Genomic DNA, 19,130 nt, shown 5'->3' on the forward strand with positions numbered 1-19,130 from the left:
GTTTGAGAGTTTGAAAGCCTCATTATAAACTTTTATTTATGTTTGGCTTTCAGCTTCCATTATTTCTGTAAGTCAGATAAAATTTACGCTCTAATTTACAAGGTTGTTGTGAGGAAGAAGTACCATAATGTATGTGAAAGTGCTTTATAAACTAAAACAGGCTACAAAACATAATAGTAAGTTACACGCTACATTTGTTACCAAAAAAGCTTCCTTGAATTATTCACTAATCCTAGGATAACCCATTATCTGGATTCAAGTAATGAGGCTTTGATGGGAAGCTGGTTCCGTAAAACACAAAAGGAAAATGGATATAGTTGGTTAAGTTTGCTATTCTTTATAAATCAGGATTCCCTGATGACATCTAAAGTTTCAGAAATAATTCCTGGTTGTGGTATGTTTCTTTCATTGTCTGACGCCTTTGAAGCACATTGATTTAGTGCATGTTTACTTCAGATGTAGATCTCAAGAAGAAGCTGTATTCCCTTGGTTAGGCATCCAAATTGTAGGTACCATTCATCCAGTTCCCTGTCCTACACACCTTTATCTAGTTACGATGAATAAGAACAAAACATTATTCGTAACAGTGCAAGTCCTTTATAACTGAAGCTGCAATAAGTTTAATTTTCAGTACATGACATATTTTCATGCATTTGCTTTATCCCTGTACAATACTAAGAATCTTTAACATACATTTTGTAGGTTTTCTTTACTAACATTGTATTCCTTTACTAATGAGTAAACAGTTCTAAAACATGAATTCATAATTGCAATGTCATTTATTTCAATCCTGTGGCACACACTAAATATAATAGGCTTGAAAAAAAAACACTTTGATATTTCCTTTGTAGATTACTAAATGTTACCATTCATTTCCATAAATTAAATTTACTAGGAAAACCCACAGTTTAAAAAACATACACAAGAATAAGCTAGTGATCACAATCAACAAATGAATGAATTCAAAATAGTATAAAGTCAGGAACAGTTTATCTTCATGGTAAACATTCACTTTATGCAAATCCCACTTGGCTTCATTTAATTAAAAAGCTGAAAAAGAAAGAAAATTATTATGTGCTGAACATTAAAAAAATATGCTTTTTATTCCATTCTAAATTAGTACATGTAAATATAACATTAAGATGTCATAATTGTATTAATTCAACTAACTGTAGTTGTTACATCAGGGCAATTTTTCTAAAGTAGTACCTTTAACCAGATCAGGCTTAGGGTGGGAACGGGGTCAGGGGTGAGAGAAGATGCTGAAAACTTGAATTTGTGGTTTCAATTTACATAAACATTCCTCTCACTGCTGCCTAGAACAATAGTTAAATCAGCATTTAAAATGGTAATGTAGGGGAAATAGAAAGGAATGGACTGAAACAAATGTGTGAAGTGGGTTATTTGACTGTCTTAAAAATATTTTTTCTCATTAAATGTAAAATTTACTTACATAAAATAGTTACTAATCACTTGGTCTTTGATAATGTAATTTACAATCTCATTATATCAAACAACCAAAAAGAGTATACATAAATAATTTCTGATGAAACATCAGCAGAGATACTTGTACATAGAAAAGTAAAAGATAACTGTTTTTTAAACTTCCCTAAGCAAAGCTTTAATTTATGAAACAAAATTTAATTTTGTAAGATGGTATATCAATTTAAATAACATTTACGAAACTTTCTTGTTTATATCTGTACCTTTCTGCTGACATGTGTCATGTTCTTTGGAGTCTTGACAACACAAGACAACTTTGCCAGGCAACCAGAGACAAACCAATTTCATTTAAAAAAGTTACAATATAAATATAATGCAAAAATGCAATAAATAGTTCCTGTAGTGTTTAAAAAAACAAAACATGTAGCTGAAAAAATGTCCAAACTAGGTAAGTTTTATGTCTGGATGTTTAAATTATCATATCCTAGGCATAAATAGTTTTCTCTTTCTGAACCTCGGTTTCCTCATTAGTGAAAAGAACGTTTGTTTTGGATGACTCCCAAGTTCTTTTCAGTGCTAATATTTTATGATTCTGGTGATACTATGTGCAAGAATAAATATATATTTTAAAATATAACATATTTTATAAAATATAAAATATTTATATATAATATATATTTAAATTATATAATATACAGTGTATATTATATAACATCAATTAAAATGTAAATGAAGTTATAGTACAGTACAAACCAGAATAATTACTCTTGTTATTCAATTTCTGAGAAATTGTTAAATTAGAAGATAAAAATTATGTGGTGATATCAGGATGCAATCAGACATTGCTTTTACTTTAAAAAAAAAAGTAATGAATAAAGTGTATTATAAGGGTGACCATCTCCATGAAGAAGAATGTCAGCAATAAACCTCATCAGGGCATTAAGCTGTAGTTGTGGTTCCATCTACATGATCATTAAAAACACTGCTGGTAAAGCAGATGGATGTGTCAGTTGTAGATAAGCTTGCTCTTAAGATGTAGCTAACTGAAGAATGAGGGTTAATACAAAAAGAAATCTTAATCATAAAATAAACTGAAACTTAAAACTAGGGATCTGTAGCTTTTTGTTGTTTTGTTTTTCATGGATTGATCTGCAAATTTTAAGTTAGGGAGCACTAAAGATAATCTTTATTATTGTTAAAAATACCCCTATAAAAGCAAAAGTCCTAATTTGATGCATAATGGTAATTTTATATCTTCTAACTTTTTAGGAGTTCTATGATATTTAGGTACATTAAGAGTAAAAGATCTTTGTGAGTACTTTCTTACTACAATCTGTAGTTATTATGCTGTTTTTTCTTTTTATGGTTTCCGAAACTGAAATACTTAGTAATTTTCTTGAAAGCTGTTATAACAATCACTTGTTTATGTCACGAAATGGCAAATACATATTTAATCTGAAACTGATACTAACTGTCCTGCAATAAAGGATACATCTAACAGGTAGAAACACTTACTATGCTTTTATTTTCAAAACTCTCATTTTCATTTTAAAAAGTTAGATTTTTTTATTTGTTCAAGACACTAGAAACACTTGAAGCACAAAAATATTTTGCTGGGTATAATGTTTCTGAGAAGAGTATGAACTGTTATTCTCTATTCAATCAGTATTTCAGATTTCACTTTTATTTTCGTTATATAAATATTAAATGTCCAAGGTATGTTCCAGTATGTTTTGTATTGATATTTTCACTCAAGGAATTAAGTCTCTCATTTCTAACGAACAGTATCTGACATGCGGTTTTTCCCTTTTCACATTTATCTAATAATTTTGATGCATAATCTAATAGTATAACTAACAGTTCTTATAGATTAATGGTTCTATAGTGCTTGGATATTGTTTTTTCTAATAATGCTTATCACAAAAATGTGTAAATGCCTTTGTATCATACAAAGAAAACTGTCAAAAATACTGAAAACTGAATTTACTCCCCTTAATTGTGCTTTTTGGTTATGTGGTCTGCTTCCAGAATTAGTGAGAAGCAGCCGTGGGTACCATCTTCAGCTTCTGTGTGGACTCTGCTCCACTCTGTCATGAATGAACTGCACTGGAGTTATTAATAGTAACAGTCTGCATGTGCAAAGCACTGATTGCTGTGACTGGTTTATTGTGAAGTGAATATACGCATGGTCAAGTGTAAGTCAGGTAGTAATACAAGATGGAAGCTAATTGGCAACACTAGCAAATTGTACACGGGGATAAGATAAAAGGCTAGGACTAGCACAGATGTGCCCCGAGAACCTCCCACTTCCCCTAACCTAAGGGAAATAACCATTCCCTTCTAGTCCATGTCACTTTATTGTTGCTTAAAGTCCATCAGGGATGCAGAGAGACTCTACACAAAGAAAAACAATCATGATTCAGAGTAAAATGCTGTTTTTGATTTGCTGAGGACAAATAATCCATAGGTTCATTAGCAAGTTTATTAATTGAAATTCAAAACGTTTTTTCTAAAGAAACATGAATCAAAATGTTAGCTATTTTCTCAAACTCAGGGCCCGCAAAAGTCTGTCTCAATCACGATTTAACAACTATTACGTACTAGAATACCGTGCATAGAGGTGTGCTGCAAAAAATGGAATGAATGAAAGTCATGGCCCTTATGTTTCTTTTAGCTAAAGGAGAGAAAGAGCTGGGTATGATTAAGTACAATATAGTGACAGATTTGATAAAACGACAAATTCCTGGTGTTAGGAGAATTGAAAAACAAACAAAGCAAAACTTCTGAGAACAAGTAAGATGAAGGGACAGCAGCCTAGAACAAAGTTGGATGAAGAAAGGTATCAAAGTATGAGAACACATTTATTAGTGCTGTGTTCAGCATGGCTAAACCAGGCATTAGCACATTTTCTGTAAAAAGCCAGAAGGTAAATGTTTTAAACTTTGTGGGCGATGGGTCTTTGTTGAAGACATTCAACTGAACTGTTGTAGTACAAAAGCAGTCATAGACTACACATAAAAACAAACCTGGCTGCGTTTAAATGAAACGTTATTCATAGGCACTGAAATCTGAATTTCATAATTTTCATGTCACAAGATATTCTTTGTTGACTTCCCACCCCTCAGTGATTTACAACTGTAAAAGCCATTCTTAGTTTAGAGGATACCCTTAAACTGGTAGCAGTTACCGAGTCTTGTACTAAACCACAGGGAATAGTGAAGGCTGTGCCATAAAAAGCTAGATGGCACAAAACTTAAAATAGTAGTGGCAATTCATACAATGATACTACTATACAGCTAATAAAATCATAAATGTTGTAGAATGTAGTTAACTGCTGAATGTAGAAATATGCTGATGAGTTATAAAAGAAAAATAAGCAGCTAACAAAATATGTATTACATCATTCCCGAGGTTCAAATATGTACAGGCTAAACTGATGACATCTGATCACCTGCATGTTGGGCTTTATTAATATATTTTTTTTTCTTCATTTTGCTTATCTGTATCTTCTAGAAGGGACATGTATTAACTTTCCCCTCCCTTTTTATTAGTGGATTTTAATGAAGAAGCATCATAATCAGTACCTACCTTAAAATAATTCTGACATTACCCTACAATAAGTGATGAATCATGGGGTATAATGACTAAATATTGGGAGATAATTTAAGAGGCTAGTTAAAAGTCAGAAAAAGATACAATGTAATTAAGACAGCAATTGTGGGAAGAGAAAAGTAATGTAGACCAAATGACAAAAGAGGATGAACATGTGGGATGAGGACAAAATGACTCCAAGATTTCCATCTTGTATGACTATGAGAATGACAGTGTCTTAGGGAAAATGGGGAAAAGGAGTGGAGAAAGATTCGAAGGTAGATGATACTGATTTTGAATGTACTGAGGTGAACTGCTCATGTGGTATTCAGATCTGGTTCTGGATCTCAGGAGAAAGGTCAGGACTTGTTATGTATATTCGAGACTGAGAAATCATCTTAAAAAGGAGGGTGTAAGAATGCCATATTACAAAATCCGGGGTATAAAGTTTTCAGCAGGGGCTTGTCAATTAAAATGCTAGAAGGGTCACCTGAAGAAAACTTTGGATTTGGTCACTGGTTGTTGTTACTGGAGACAGAGGATATATCAAAAGCTTGTTTGTTCCTTTTCCTTTCCTGTGAAATAACTGAACAGGTACCAAATAATGGCTTGCTGTTTGCTTTGGTTTTTTGTTTATCCTGAATTAATTACTCCATCTGTTTCTCGTATTTGGAGAAACCAGAATGTACACAGTGTTCTTGAACAAATGTATTCTGCCCAACATTTGGATCTCAGAGAATTAGTTAAATTCTCTGAGATCCTCAGCTCAATAGACTTTTCTTGTGCACTGCTCTTCCTGTTCTCAAACCGGGGAGGAAGTCAGGGAGACCCACTGGCTACATAATGGCATCTGTCTTGGGGAAATCACTTAGGTGGCTAAGGGGCAGCTGCTCAGATTTCATCTGGTATCCAAAAAAGGTGCAGAAGGGAAAAAAAAAGGCCTGGGTTGTTCAGTAAGCACAGATAGGCCAGTGGCTGAATGTTCATTCCTGTTCCATTGACCTTGCAGATAGTGCAACTCACTGAGTCATTCTTTTTAATCGTTACTCTACATTCACACATGTTCTATAGGAATGCTAGAGAGAAGTACATTGTGACCCTTAGCCAGACCTCTTTAGCAAAAGTCCTAGGGCTCTCTTCTATGTAATAGAAGATTACTAAACCCAGAAAAGTCTGAGTCTGAAATAAGTGGTCTTCCAAAAAGGTCTAAAGAAATGTAGGCCTGTATTGACAGGAGGAAAAGATCTTTGGGAATGGAAGCTTTCTGTATCTGTCATTTCATGGGGCAATCGCTGTCCGGTCTCCTAGTGCTGAGGCCAGTTCTCTACACAGCCTGCACCGAGAGACCTACATAGTATTAGCACATGTAACAATTAGGAATCACCAGAAGCATGGATAGTCAGTCTGGGGGGAAAAGAACAACAAAACTAGAATGTAGGGGATAAGCAACAGGTGAAGAGCAACTTTACAACTCGGCTAGAACACAGGAGCTTCCCACTCCTTCCCTACTTTCAGTGGGTTGCTGAATGGTGTGGAGTTTCTGCCAGAGTAAGAAAGTTGTATTACCACAATGGAAATATGTCTCTAGAGCTGCTTTTGATGTGTGTGTTAGCCTAGACCCTATGGTCTCTGGGCTTGAAGGGGTGGAATGTGCAGTGCAGAATCAAAAAACTGGATTGTGAATTTCCTGCAAAAATATATAAAAGTACCTACCATTTCTGAATTTAACAAATGCTGATTTTTTAAAAATTTTCAGTAAGTTAACTGTTTGGCAGACTTGTGCTTTTTATTAACTTTGAATATTAAGGCTTATATTATTTATTAATGGGAAAAAAGGTTTGGCTATACTCTTCCTAGGCAGAATTAAATATACTTGTTGACTGCCTTTTTTCCCTAAGTGATAATAAACAGAAGTTAAGAAAATATATTTTGTTTGGGGTGGAAGGATTGCATCTGTCAAACGATTAACTCCACGTGTCAGTCTTTTGGTAGAAATTTAAGTCTGAGGATTTTTTCCTGTAGAAGATAAATATAATAATGTAGAACTGGAATACAGAATCCCACAGTTAAGTTATGTTACATTTGTAAAACAGTAATTTACTATAACTTGTCTTACTCATGACATAAATGTTATAGTCTTTATAGTTGAAAAAATGAGGAAAACTGAGGCTCAGAGAAGATTAAAAGACTTGCCTGAGGTTATAGAGTTTTTAAGGGCCATGGTCCAAATCACATCTTCTCACTCAAAGTCCAGATCACTTTCCAATACACCACAATGAAATACAACAATATGGAAAAAATAATCCTTAAGATTGAATTTCCATTTGTACAATATTATTACAAGATTTAGCACTACATTCTTTATCTAGATTAGATAGGGGATAGACAATGGTGCCTTTACCGAAAGCCAGCTTTTCTCTGAATCATCTCTAAATCCTTTGACCTTTTGTAAGTCATTCTACAAAGCTAGTACTCAGCATGAGAAAGGTTAATACCAGTGAAATTCTCATCAACGATATGTACTATGGGCTGATCATCACATCATTTAGATACTATATTTGTACAGCTTAAGGTTAAGATGTACAAATGAATGCAATATTGCTATACATTCTATATGCTGGAATTTTTGCCTTTGCTGTGCTTGTTCACCATCATACTTACCTCCAAATTGATATGAATGCCTTTCATTTTTAGCTGTTATTCTGTATGTTTCCTTATTGAATATCCTTCCATTTTTGTTGTTCGTCTCAAGATAACCAAGGACAGTAGGAAGTATCAGTTTCTTTTTAAGGTAATGGAAGATACTTTCTGTCCACTATAAGCCTAATTTATGTATTCTGTTTTTCACTTGATATCATCCAGCTCAGAACTGCAATACCTCTTTTCTAAAAACAATTTTTTTAGAGACAGGGTCTCACTCTGCTGCACAGGCTGGAGTGCAGTGGCACAATCATAGCTCACTTGCAGCCTTGAACTCCTGGGCTCAAGTGATCTTTCTGCCACAGCTTCCCTAGTAGCTGGAACTACAGGTGTGTGCCACCATGACAGGCTACATTTTTAAATTACTTGTAGAAACATCATCTTGCTATGTTATTCAGACTGGTCTCAAATTATTGGCCACTAGCAATCCTCCTGCCTCAGCCTCCCAAAATGCTAGGCATGAGGCCTGAGGTACCATGCCCAGCCACAATAGTTATTTCTTTAGAGCTCAAGTTTGAAAAATAACTTTTTCCACACATCTTCAGTTGTGAAGAACAATCTGACAACTCCAGGGGTGTCATTTGCTATGAATTGCATCTTCTGGAGCTGTGGCAAGCCAGTCGTCTTCACCATATTTCTATAATGGTTCCAGTTGCATTTAATGGAAGTAGACAAGGAATAGTTTTAAAGTAAACAGATTCAACTAAAAAGTATATGATGAGCACCTACTATGTGCATAGCACTTTGGAGATATATAAAAGGTATTTATCAAAGACACAAATACCTTATAATTGTCTAGAATAAAAAAAGACATAGGAAACAACTGCAAATGAGTAATTAATGAAAAACATAATGCAGTAAAGTGCTACTTAATAATCAATTGCTAAAATGGCTAGTCTAGGTGAAGAGGAGAGAGGTAAAATTGAGTACTTTACTGAGAACCTACTATATTTCAAGGGCTACAAACTGATTATAACTTATCCTCATAAAATTCTGAGGTAGATTTTATCATACCAAGTTTTCAAATTAAGAAACATGCTTAACCAAGTTAAATATATTGGCAAAAGATAGAGAAGTAACTAGAGTTGTGGAAAAATGAGACTCAGAAGTAACTAACTTTAAGCCCCAAACTTAGTTGAGAAGAAGAAACAAGATTCTAACCTAGATTTGTTTAAATGCAGAGCTAGAGCTCTAGCTAATACACAGAATTAAACCCCAACCTTGTACTCAAATCTTCTCCTAATTACTGTTATTTTTTCATTATATCATACTACCTCCCTAAGACACAGTCTAGTGAACTTCAGTTAGGAAGCAAAGTGATAGAATTACTAGAAATGTCTCTTGTTATTTTCCTACAAAAGCTGAGACGTGATGTGCCTTAGATGTTTTTATACACATCTTCTAAAGAAAACTTCTTTGAGTACAGAGTGGCAGTGAAAAATACTGATAAGGTAGCTACCCTCAGATGAAGAATATCATGTCCCTGCTAACACTTTGCTCTCCTTAGAAAATGGGGCTAGCACTAAAGCTAATGTTTATGTAATATATAAAATGAATTCAGTGCTACTACTGAAATAATATTTCCTCTTTTCTGAACTATGGCTCAGATGGTAATTAGATCAGATTCGTAATAACCCTGCTATTTCACTGACAATTTCAAGAGACTCAGGAGCCCCATTAAACTCATCAAAAGGATCAAGGAAAATCTTTTTTTCTTTCAACTGAATCATGCAAATATAAGACAAAGCTACTTAATCTTTAGCATAAAGAAAAACTTTGTAGCAAAACATTAAATAAAAATGAATTTAAATATTTATATCAGAATTAATGATAATTAGCATCAAACATTTACTGAGTAATTAGTACTGTGGTACCAGGCAATGTGCTAAGTGATTTATAAGCATTCTCTCATGTAATCTTCGTAACAGGTAAATGACATATGAAAACTCATCTCCATTTATAAATGAGAAAACTTAGGTTTTCAAAAGTTGAGTAACTTGTCCAAGGTCATACAGGTAGTTACAAGCAGACAGGGGATTCCAATTAGGGAAGTCTGCTTATTAAATTTAAAACACAATATGAGATAATTTAGTAATGGCATGAAACAGATTCATACTGTAGAGTATAGAGTATACTGTTAAGAGTCAACCTTAGAGAAGATTTAAGAATATAGGAAAAATACTTAAAAAGTCAATTTTTATCCCTTTAGCAAGTACATATATCAACAAAGAAAATAACAATTTTGAAAACAAGATGAAGTTCTGAAAATATATGACAAAGGGCATAGGTGTTTAAGATTTTGTGAGGTTTAAGATTAAAAATGAATAAACACAACAGGATCACTATGTTTAGAAGAGATTAAGGGTTGTATTTTAAATAAAATTCAAAATTGTGAGAGAATGTAAAAATTATGATCATGGTTCTGTGCATAAAGATAATTATGGATATAGTCCTGTGTATCAGTGACACAACAGTTTATAATTCACAAAAATTCAAAATGAACACATCGAGGGCCAAAAGGTGGAGGCATAACACCCAAGCAAGTGCCCTGGCACTAGAGCCTAAAGCCCATTAGTAAAGGTGATCTTCTTACCAAAAAAAATGGTAGAAGGTGTTATGTTCAGTGTGCATTTTCACTAAGGATAACTCAAGAGTCTTATCCCAAGTACAGGTATGATCTAAAGTGGAAGTAGGAAGCTTCCCAAGAGCTACTGTAAAGAATGTACATCTGGTACTTGCAGCTGATCTCTGCAAAATGTATTCATGTTAAGATTGGCAAAGTCAAGGATACGGTCTTGGTGGAGAAACAATTTTTCTCCTCTTGTCAGCCTACTTCAGTGTATTTGTCTGTCTTAGATGGTTGGAGTAGTTCGGCTCTTGGTCCTAGAGTTTATGATTCACTATTGTACAGCCTTATGTCCTTAGAAAATGGACATCTATAGATGTCTTAGCAGAAGTACTCAAGGTCAGGAAATACCTTCTAGAATATGTTTTGGGGTTTTCCTCCTCCTAGAATGATTCTTTCCTGCATCTCACTCTCTCATTTTCTAGACACTGCCTTTAGCTGATGTGAGCAGTTTTTAAAACATGTCATGTAATGCTGGTGCCACAGGTAAATGGTTCCAGGAATACAAAAGTATTCTTTAACAATGTGGTGCTATGTGCATCACAGGATAATTCAGTGGGGTAAGGCCTTTCTCTTCTTCATCAGCATCTTACCTTTCAACTAGTCTCAAAATTATTTCTTCTCCTCCTTCATTTGTTCCCTCTTTGACACTTGCTTCTGCCATCACTGCTGGTCTTTCTTTAGTTAACTCATTGAATATATATGTATATTTGCTTTCTCTGTACTGTCAGGTTTTTGGAATTTAGCTCAGGATGCGTCCAAATCTCTGGTATATACTCTCTGCAGTCTTTTAGGAACTGATGTTTCTCAGACAATTATCCTAATCATTCACAAGTGAGTTGTTAAAATAACTGAGAATACAACAAAAGCTTACTTAAAAGGAAAATAATGCAATGGAATAAAAACAAGACCCAAAGTAAAATAAATTATTACTAAGTTAACTTTGGCATATATATAGGTCCTAGACTAACAAAAGGGATTAAAACATTTTGTTATTGTTGTTCATAATCCTCCCCTGTAAACTGTATTTTATTGGTTTAGAAGGATACTGTAGATGTCATGAAGGGAACAATTACACTATATAAACTTGACAGAGCAAAAGAATTCAAGTGTGAATGATACTAGAAAGGTTATGCATGCCATAAGGATTTATGAAAGGCTACTTTACAATTTACCAGCATATCCATAGAATGTAGAAAAATGGATAAATGACAGTTCTCAAAAGGGCTGAAGGGACATATTAGAAAGCTTTAATGTGATATGGGAGGGATTATTTAAATTGGGCAGAATACCTGGATAATTAAAAGTCATGAAATTAAGAAAACAAATCTGAGAAATAATCTGAGGACAGATGGAGATTATAAAAATATTAGAAAAAATATAAAAAGGGAATCATATCTATGTAAACAGCAGCTTTCCTTAGTAAAGAATATGTAAAAATAATTTAAATTTTTATTTAATAAGTAGATTTTGTCACTGTCTATTTCCTTTTGTTTCATGGCATACATCTGTACCAAGTTCAAGAGAAAGGAAGTTGTTATCTTGGTGCTGAACATCTAATTACTTAACATTTTTCTTAGAGGCTTTGGCTTTCAGATATTTGAACTGACTGTACATTTGACTTTGCGTTGTTTTCTGAGAATATAAGAATCAGATTATGCAAAATATGGCATAGGAGAGACAAGTGAGCTACGAGTCTGATTTTTCTGCTTCTGTCTTTAAATAGATATACTCTTTTGGTCCCATCTGTAAAATGAATTTCAATGATATGATCTCCAGGATCCTTTCCAGGACTAAAATTCCTAAATACTATGATGATCTGAAAAAAAAAAAAAATCCCCAAATCTCATGTGGAAAAATAATTATTAGTTTTGCAAATGTCTAGAATTTGAATTACAGAAATGTCCTAAAATTCACCCAAACTGGTTAAGAATATTTCCTTTTGAGTCTGTATCTATCTTTCTTTTCATAAATACACTTTCTATATAATTAATTAATGGATTTCAAGTCAGAAACATGTTCATTATTGACTAGTACATATTAAGGCTATCATATATCATATGATAGCAGCATATTCATAATCCTCAAAAGATACCATGAACACATTTCTCTCCCCTATTCTCTCTACACATATTCTTACTTACTTTCCATGAAATACCGTCAGCCCCTCTTTTCTCCTTTGTCTAAATGCTTTGTGGAATTTTAGCCTAATTCAAGCCTTCTTCTGGAGTCTTCCTTTCTCACTCAAACCCACAGTGATCTTTCCCACCTGAGAAATATTTCCATAAAACAGATCTGCCATTTAGCTTACAGATCTACCATTTAGCTTTTGATACTTTACGTTGTTATTCCAAAGTACTTCACAGCAAGCATCATGGCACGTCTATAAAGCATATGTTTAATAACTCAAATTGAAAACTGAAAGGCAATTGTGAAATACTTTATCACTTCCCTAAGACTGACGCATAAAACGATTATATCAAAATGTACCTGGGTAATTATTCACCTGATTTTAAAACCCACACTCAGAGATTCTGATTGAGTTGCATATGGTATAGGACTTAGAAGCCACAGAGTTTTGAAAACTATGTCTTATGATCAACAATCTATCAGGCGGGCATGGTGTTTGCACTTGTAATAGCTACTCGGGAGGACGCAGGAAAATTGCTTGAACCTGGGAGACAAGCTGCGATGAGCAGAGATCATGCCACTGCACTCCAGCTCAGGTGAGAAAGCAAGACTCCATCAAAAAAAAAAAAAGGGGAAAACCTTTTTTTCCAAACACATGAGCGGAATTAAATACTACTCTGTTCACATATTTGGTGGTTTTATATTTTATAGGTGTTTGTCATTGTATTTGACTTCTTTTGGATGTGCCTAAGAAATGGGTAATTTACATTCAGTGGGCTCTTTGAATAGCTCCAACACAAGGTGTTGAGCGAGATACCTTCAAGGAGTCCAGAGGGTGGACTATGGCACATGACGTGGACTGGCCTGGAAGTTCTGCTTAAATCAGACACCCCATATGGGGGAGTAAAAAACTTAGCCAGTCATTCTCTTCCTCTTACATAACAAAATTCACAAAATCATGTTGAGAGAGTGAGACTGGTAACATGGGTAGGAGCCAAAGGGACAGAGAAGGGTCCAATTAGCTGAAGAGAACAGTATAAGGAAATTATTCAGTAATAATAGTGGAAGAACTGTAGCAAGGGATTAATCATTGAGTTACATCTAAAGCAATGGATTTCTGTTGCTGAATGACCTATTTTCTGAACTTTTCCAGCATCTGTGAGATCTAGCTGTGTGGCAACTAGGTTTTTGTCTTCCTTCTCCATATATCTTTCCAATCAACCTCCTATTATCTAAAATAGCCTGATTGCCTTTTGGCTACTTGAATCTAAAATTGCCTAACAGGGCAGACAAACTCTGTTTAGCTTGCTTAGGTCAATCTGGTAAACCCACACAATAGCACAGCAAATGACTGAGCACTCTGAAGAGCTGTTACAGCAGCCAGAGGCCTGCCTCCCATTTCTCTACACTGCATGCCACACTGTTTGGCACACCTGGTTTCCCAAGCTACTTTGATAGGCTCTCTTCTGATTCTATTTCTTGGCAGCTCCTTCTTACCGGTTTTCATCTAACTATGTCAAATTTCATATTCACAAACCACTCTAAGGCGTAATTTCCATCTCTGACTTCTTACAAGAGTTTCATCTATATTTCTAGCATTATGAGGCCTGCTGAAGGCAAATCTATCTCATGTTAGGCTGGTGGGGAGTTGACAGGAGTGTGGGACTGGTTACATAATAAGAGTGCTCAAATGCCACACTCACACAGAAATAAAATTAGAGGCAGGTACTCTGGTTCAGATGTATTTACTATTAGAGCTATGCGGCCAGGGATACGTATTTTGAAGTATGTATCCCTGGCCTCATAGCTCTAAATAGTAATTCTTCCCAGGTAATTTCTATGTCCAACCTTGGTTAAAAACAACAAAAACCCAGAGCACTGGAGACTTATTATACTAAATGACTACTATTTGGGAAAAAAGTACAAACTTGAAAGCTCTTCATATCATAACAAAAATAGTGCTGTCAAATGTAACATTATAAAAACTAGTAAAACTTACTTTTTTTCCATTTTTCCTAGTCATTATATTGCTGAGTCAGACAGGGAATGATATTCTGGTATCATTACATGCTCTGATATACAAAGAAAGTTAGAATTTGCCTTTTACCCCTGTCAACTAAACAGAACTTAAGAATCTCATAATATAACTTACTATACAGTTTATCATTTTATACAAAGATACAACATTTCCTTTGATACCTTAAGTGCTATAGATAAAAATGAATTAATTTTTAAGTGTTTTGGCATCCTAGATACAGAGTATTTTTATTTTTCTTAATTTATCGCTTCCAGGATGTAACACATGTTAAACTGAGTACTAATCATACAGAACCAGGATTCTCCTTCCTAGAGCAGGGAAAATTAAAAAAAAAAACAAACTTCATCTTTATGGAGTATTACTTACTTTTGGATTTGATTCATTTATTTCACATCATCCAAACGAAAACTGGCCGGGTAACTAATGTCAAGAATAAAATGAAAAAACTAAAGACTCTGCTTGCCTCTCTTATAACTCTTGCTACCCTCAGAACTGATACTTTTAAAAATTTACAATGCAGGCATGGTGTCAGGCAATGTTCCTACAAGTTAAATCTGATACCCACATCTCTTCCATTCCCTTAGTATATTTATTTGTAATGGGTGTGTGTAAAGAAGACAATTGTAAATGTGCCTCTGGCCATATATGAAAATAGAGAGATGGGGTTGAGGAGTCTTATTCTTCTATTATTATCCCATAGTCAAATCTGACTTCTATGGGATTAGTTTTGTCCCTGATTAAGCTATATATTGTTGCTATGATCGGTGTAGAAACATTCTAAAAATGTCCACTGTTCATAGGTGGAAGAAATGTAGGCTATGAGGAGTTTTTACCTTCTATCAATATACTACCTAAGCAGAATCCTCAAAATCTCTGAAAAAGGCAATACAGAGCTTCTGCTCATTAGAAAAAGATGAGCTAAGCTAAAAGGACTGTCGAGAAGAGAAAACGAAGCAGTTATTTAAGAAAACTTATTAATACCCGTTTTTAGAATAAAGCTACATTCCTGTTCTCTCTCCCTCTTGCTCTCCTTTACTCCTTTTTTTCTTTCTTTCCAATAAAATATATAAATATGATTAAGTAAAAAAATAAATAAAAAAGAAAACTTGAGGGAGGAAAAAGCACAAGAATGAATATATGTGTAATTCATAAACCGAACAACTGTAATCTGGCACATCTAATGTAGTGTGCTTTAGTGAAAGTATAGTTTGGTAATAATGTGGTCTATGAATTTTCAGTATCTTTTCATCTCCAATTATGACAATTTACTCGTTACAGTTATTTTAGTGACCAGAGATTATTCTATCATTTAATTCTTCCCTTTCATGTTGGCTCTTATTTTGCAAAGTGAAAATGTTGTAGAATTTAAAATACAAAGTTTATCAGACAATGAACACTGGATTATATGACCAAACAATCTTGCAAATAAAGTCAAAATCATAATTAGACAAACTAAGAGAAGAAAAAATTTTGAAGTCCTCAAAATGAGCTTAAACTTCATTTGTTATATGTACATATGAAAATATGAGTGTCTAAAAACAAACTATACCTGTCAGGGAACAAGAACTATGCCTTATATCTCCATGGTGTAGTTCACCATGCTGAACACATGGCAGGTGCTCAAAAACTTAACGGAATTTAAAAATCACACAGCAAGTAAGTAAGCTACTTGACATTAATCCTTAATTATATAGTAACCACTAAAATTCTGTTGTATTAGGTAAGAATAGAAACATTCATATTAGTATGAAGATATTACCTATAAGGATAGCCATGGTACTTGGAACGAAATATTGAAAGTAGAAAACTGAAGAAGAAGACCACCAGGCCCAATCCCACTAGGCAAATTACTAGAAACAGACAGAAAATACCATTAGTGTCTAAAAATATGCAAATGAAACCCCAATTGTTTATAGTTTTAAATGCATTCAATTATAGTGTACTTACATTTAATACTTCATGCCACATACAGGTACAACAAACCAGATTATCCACAACACAATGTGTTCATTCTTCTCAATGAAAATGTACTATTTGGGGTATGAAAACAACAAAATTGACTGATCTAAGTCTTATGGAGGTTTTCTTCTCTTATAGAGTTCCTATAGGTACTAACATGCCCCAGAGTGATCAAAACAAAACATGTTATAAACCACACACAGGATTATTAGCCCTTGTACTGTGAAGCATTGGCTATCTTAGCAGAAACATTTGCATTATTAGAGTGGTTAATATAACTGTAAACTTTTCAAATGCTATTCAGTAATTTTAGGTTTTCAGTTAGTATTGCCTCAGTAAGAGCATGTTATAGAAAGAGTTTATCCTAATGTACAAAAGTCTAGGAATAAAAACTTGCAGAGAGAAAATATGGTCTAAGTGAGAGCCAGGGGGGAGAAAAAACCCTCAATAGCAGATAATAGTGGCAAATTGTTGTTAGTCTTAAAAAGAAACAGGGAGCATATCTTATAGTCCAATATGTGTGGTCTAGGTTTTCAATATTCCTGTCGCAGGAAAGCTGACAATAGGAAAAGTACTTTGTTATTTTCTCATTTCCTCTTTATTATGATTAAGAAGATTTTACTCTAAAGTAGATAACTAATAAAATGTTCCTTTTGCATATATATTTTGGATATGTAGTTAAATAATTCAATTCAATTATTAGTAAAATAAATCTAAACATACTTATAAAATTGAAATGCTTAAATATTTGAGCCAATTAAAGTACATATAGAGTAAAAGGCAGCAAATATATTTAATGTCTTAGAAATATCTAAACATCTTTTAAGAACATATAATTTGTACAACATACCTTTTATTCATTTCAGAAAATTCTACACAATTTGAACCATATTTGAAATTATTTGTAAAAGAAAAAATATTAAAAACTAACAGCAGAAGAAAATAAGGAAAATTAAACAGATCTATATGATTCCATAATATGATTTAAAAAAATTTTTGCCAACATACAAATGAAACCAAGTCTAACTGCAGTTCTGGAAATCATGGAGTAAGTATGTAAGGTATGGCTTTGTCAAAATATGGTCTGCAAATATGTCAGTCAGTTTTTATGCAACTTTGCAAGAATATCAATTGTGAAACATGATAAGCATTTAATAGCATCCAAGTGTAGCCTCTGACATTTCATTTCAGACAACACTCATGCAGCTGAACTTCAAATAAATATTGGCAGAAAATAAAGCAAAAAATGAGTTTATGAATATTACAAAATCAAAAACATGTTTTTTGAAAATTATAGAATATCCCCGTATGACAGACACCAGGACTTAGATACAACATATTAACGACTTTGCTTATAACAATCTTATTAAAGCTATAATTAATTACAAAATAATTTATACCTCCCCAAATCTGGCATTTTATCTAACATTCCTTTCTTTTCCGTGTATCTTTTTATTTTTCAGAAGAAGAATGGAGCACTCTTTTCATTCCCTTTGTTCCTTTTTAGTAGCCCCACTGGGTTGTGCTTTATGGGAAATGAGGCTCAAAATATGGGATCAAGTAAGACGGAAGATATTTACTTGATCCTATGCAGCGGGACAAAATAATGCTACTCAAGTACTTGCTTATGGAAAAGGAGAACTGAGAGTAGTGATGGGTTAGTAATTATTAAAGGAACCATGGCAGCCATATGAGATATACTACACCTGTGAAAAGAAAACGCCATGATGAAAAGGAAGCATCCTGAACTTGGGAAATACTAATCATAGTAGTCATGCCTCATCAAAACAAAAATAACATCAAAAAGGAATACTTTAAAAATTTTTAAATATATTTGCCAGCTTACTCTCATACACACATATAACATGAATAAACAATTTGGGGGTGGGTGGGAGCTGGAGTTAGAGAAACATCTACAAAGAGGGAAGTTGTAAATAGTGATTTAATTCAGTATCATATTATCATAATAAATGTAAGATTTAAAAATTTCTACATATTTCTTACTATTATGTACCTTTATGAGACAGGACATACAATAAACATAAAATTAAGACTATGTCCTCCACATAGACCAATGGAACAGAATAGAGAACCCAGTAATAAAGCTGCACACCCACAATCATCTGATCATCAACCAAGTAGACAAAAGCAATGGGGAAAGGATTCCCTATTCCATAAATGCTGCTGGGACAACTGGCTAGCCATATGCATGAGAATGAAACTTGGCCCCTACCATTCACCATATGTAAAAATTAAGATGCATTAAAGACTTAAAAGGCCTAAAACTTTAAAATGTAGGAAATACGCTTTTCAACACTGACCTTGGCAAACAATTTTTTAAATTAAGTTTCCAAAACAAATTGGCAAATGGGACTGATTAACGCACCTCTGCACAACAAAATAACTAGACTATATACAACCTACAGAATGAGAGAAAATTTTTGCTAGCTATGCATCTGACAAACATCTAGCATCCAAAATCTACAGGAAACAAATCCACAAGCAAAAAGCAACCCCAATAAAAAGTGGAAAAAGCACACAAACAGGTATTTCTTAAAAGAAAACATGCAAATGGCCAATAAACATGAAAAAATGTTCATTATCACTACTCAGCAGAAAAATGCAAATCAAAACCAAAATGAG

General features: G+C 33.8%; 1 protein-coding gene and 1 long non-coding RNA gene across 8 annotated transcripts in view; one reads left to right on the forward strand and one right to left on the reverse strand.

Moving 5' to 3' along the window:
- Window positions 1-581: 581 nt before the first annotated feature.
- TUSC3 (tumor suppressor candidate 3) overlaps window positions 582-19,130 on the reverse strand; it is a 205,419-nt gene continuing 186,870 nt past the window's right edge. The window contains exons 9-12 of one of the 7 annotated variants that reach the window (XR_013525573.1): window positions 16,476-16,558; window positions 16,288-16,378; window positions 7,228-7,292; window positions 582-1,050 (exon numbers count right to left, since the gene is read on the reverse strand). Coding sequence is in view for 3 of the 7 variants with exons in the window: in XM_002756908.7 (XP_002756954.1) it covers window positions 7,274-7,292; window positions 16,288-16,378 (110 nt within the window). In the remaining 4 variants the exon portion in view is untranslated. Of the gene's footprint in view, window positions 1,051-7,227; window positions 8,372-16,287; window positions 16,379-16,475; window positions 16,559-19,130 lie in introns of all 7 variants that reach the window. The other 6 variants (XR_013525574.1, XR_013525572.1, XR_008475907.2 and 3 more) reach the window with 6 other exon arrangements.
- On the forward strand, window positions 16,372-18,857 carry LOC144578952 (uncharacterized). The gene is made up of 2 exons (XR_013525577.1): window positions 16,372-17,535; window positions 17,951-18,857. It is a non-coding gene; the product is annotated as an uncharacterized LOC144578952 (long non-coding RNA).

The sequence above is a fragment of the Callithrix jacchus genome, chromosome 13 (assembly GCF_049354715.1).
Source record: "Callithrix jacchus isolate 240 chromosome 13, calJac240_pri, whole genome shotgun sequence".
In the NCBI taxonomy this organism is placed as follows: Eukaryota; Metazoa; Chordata; class Mammalia; order Primates; family Cebidae; genus Callithrix; species Callithrix jacchus.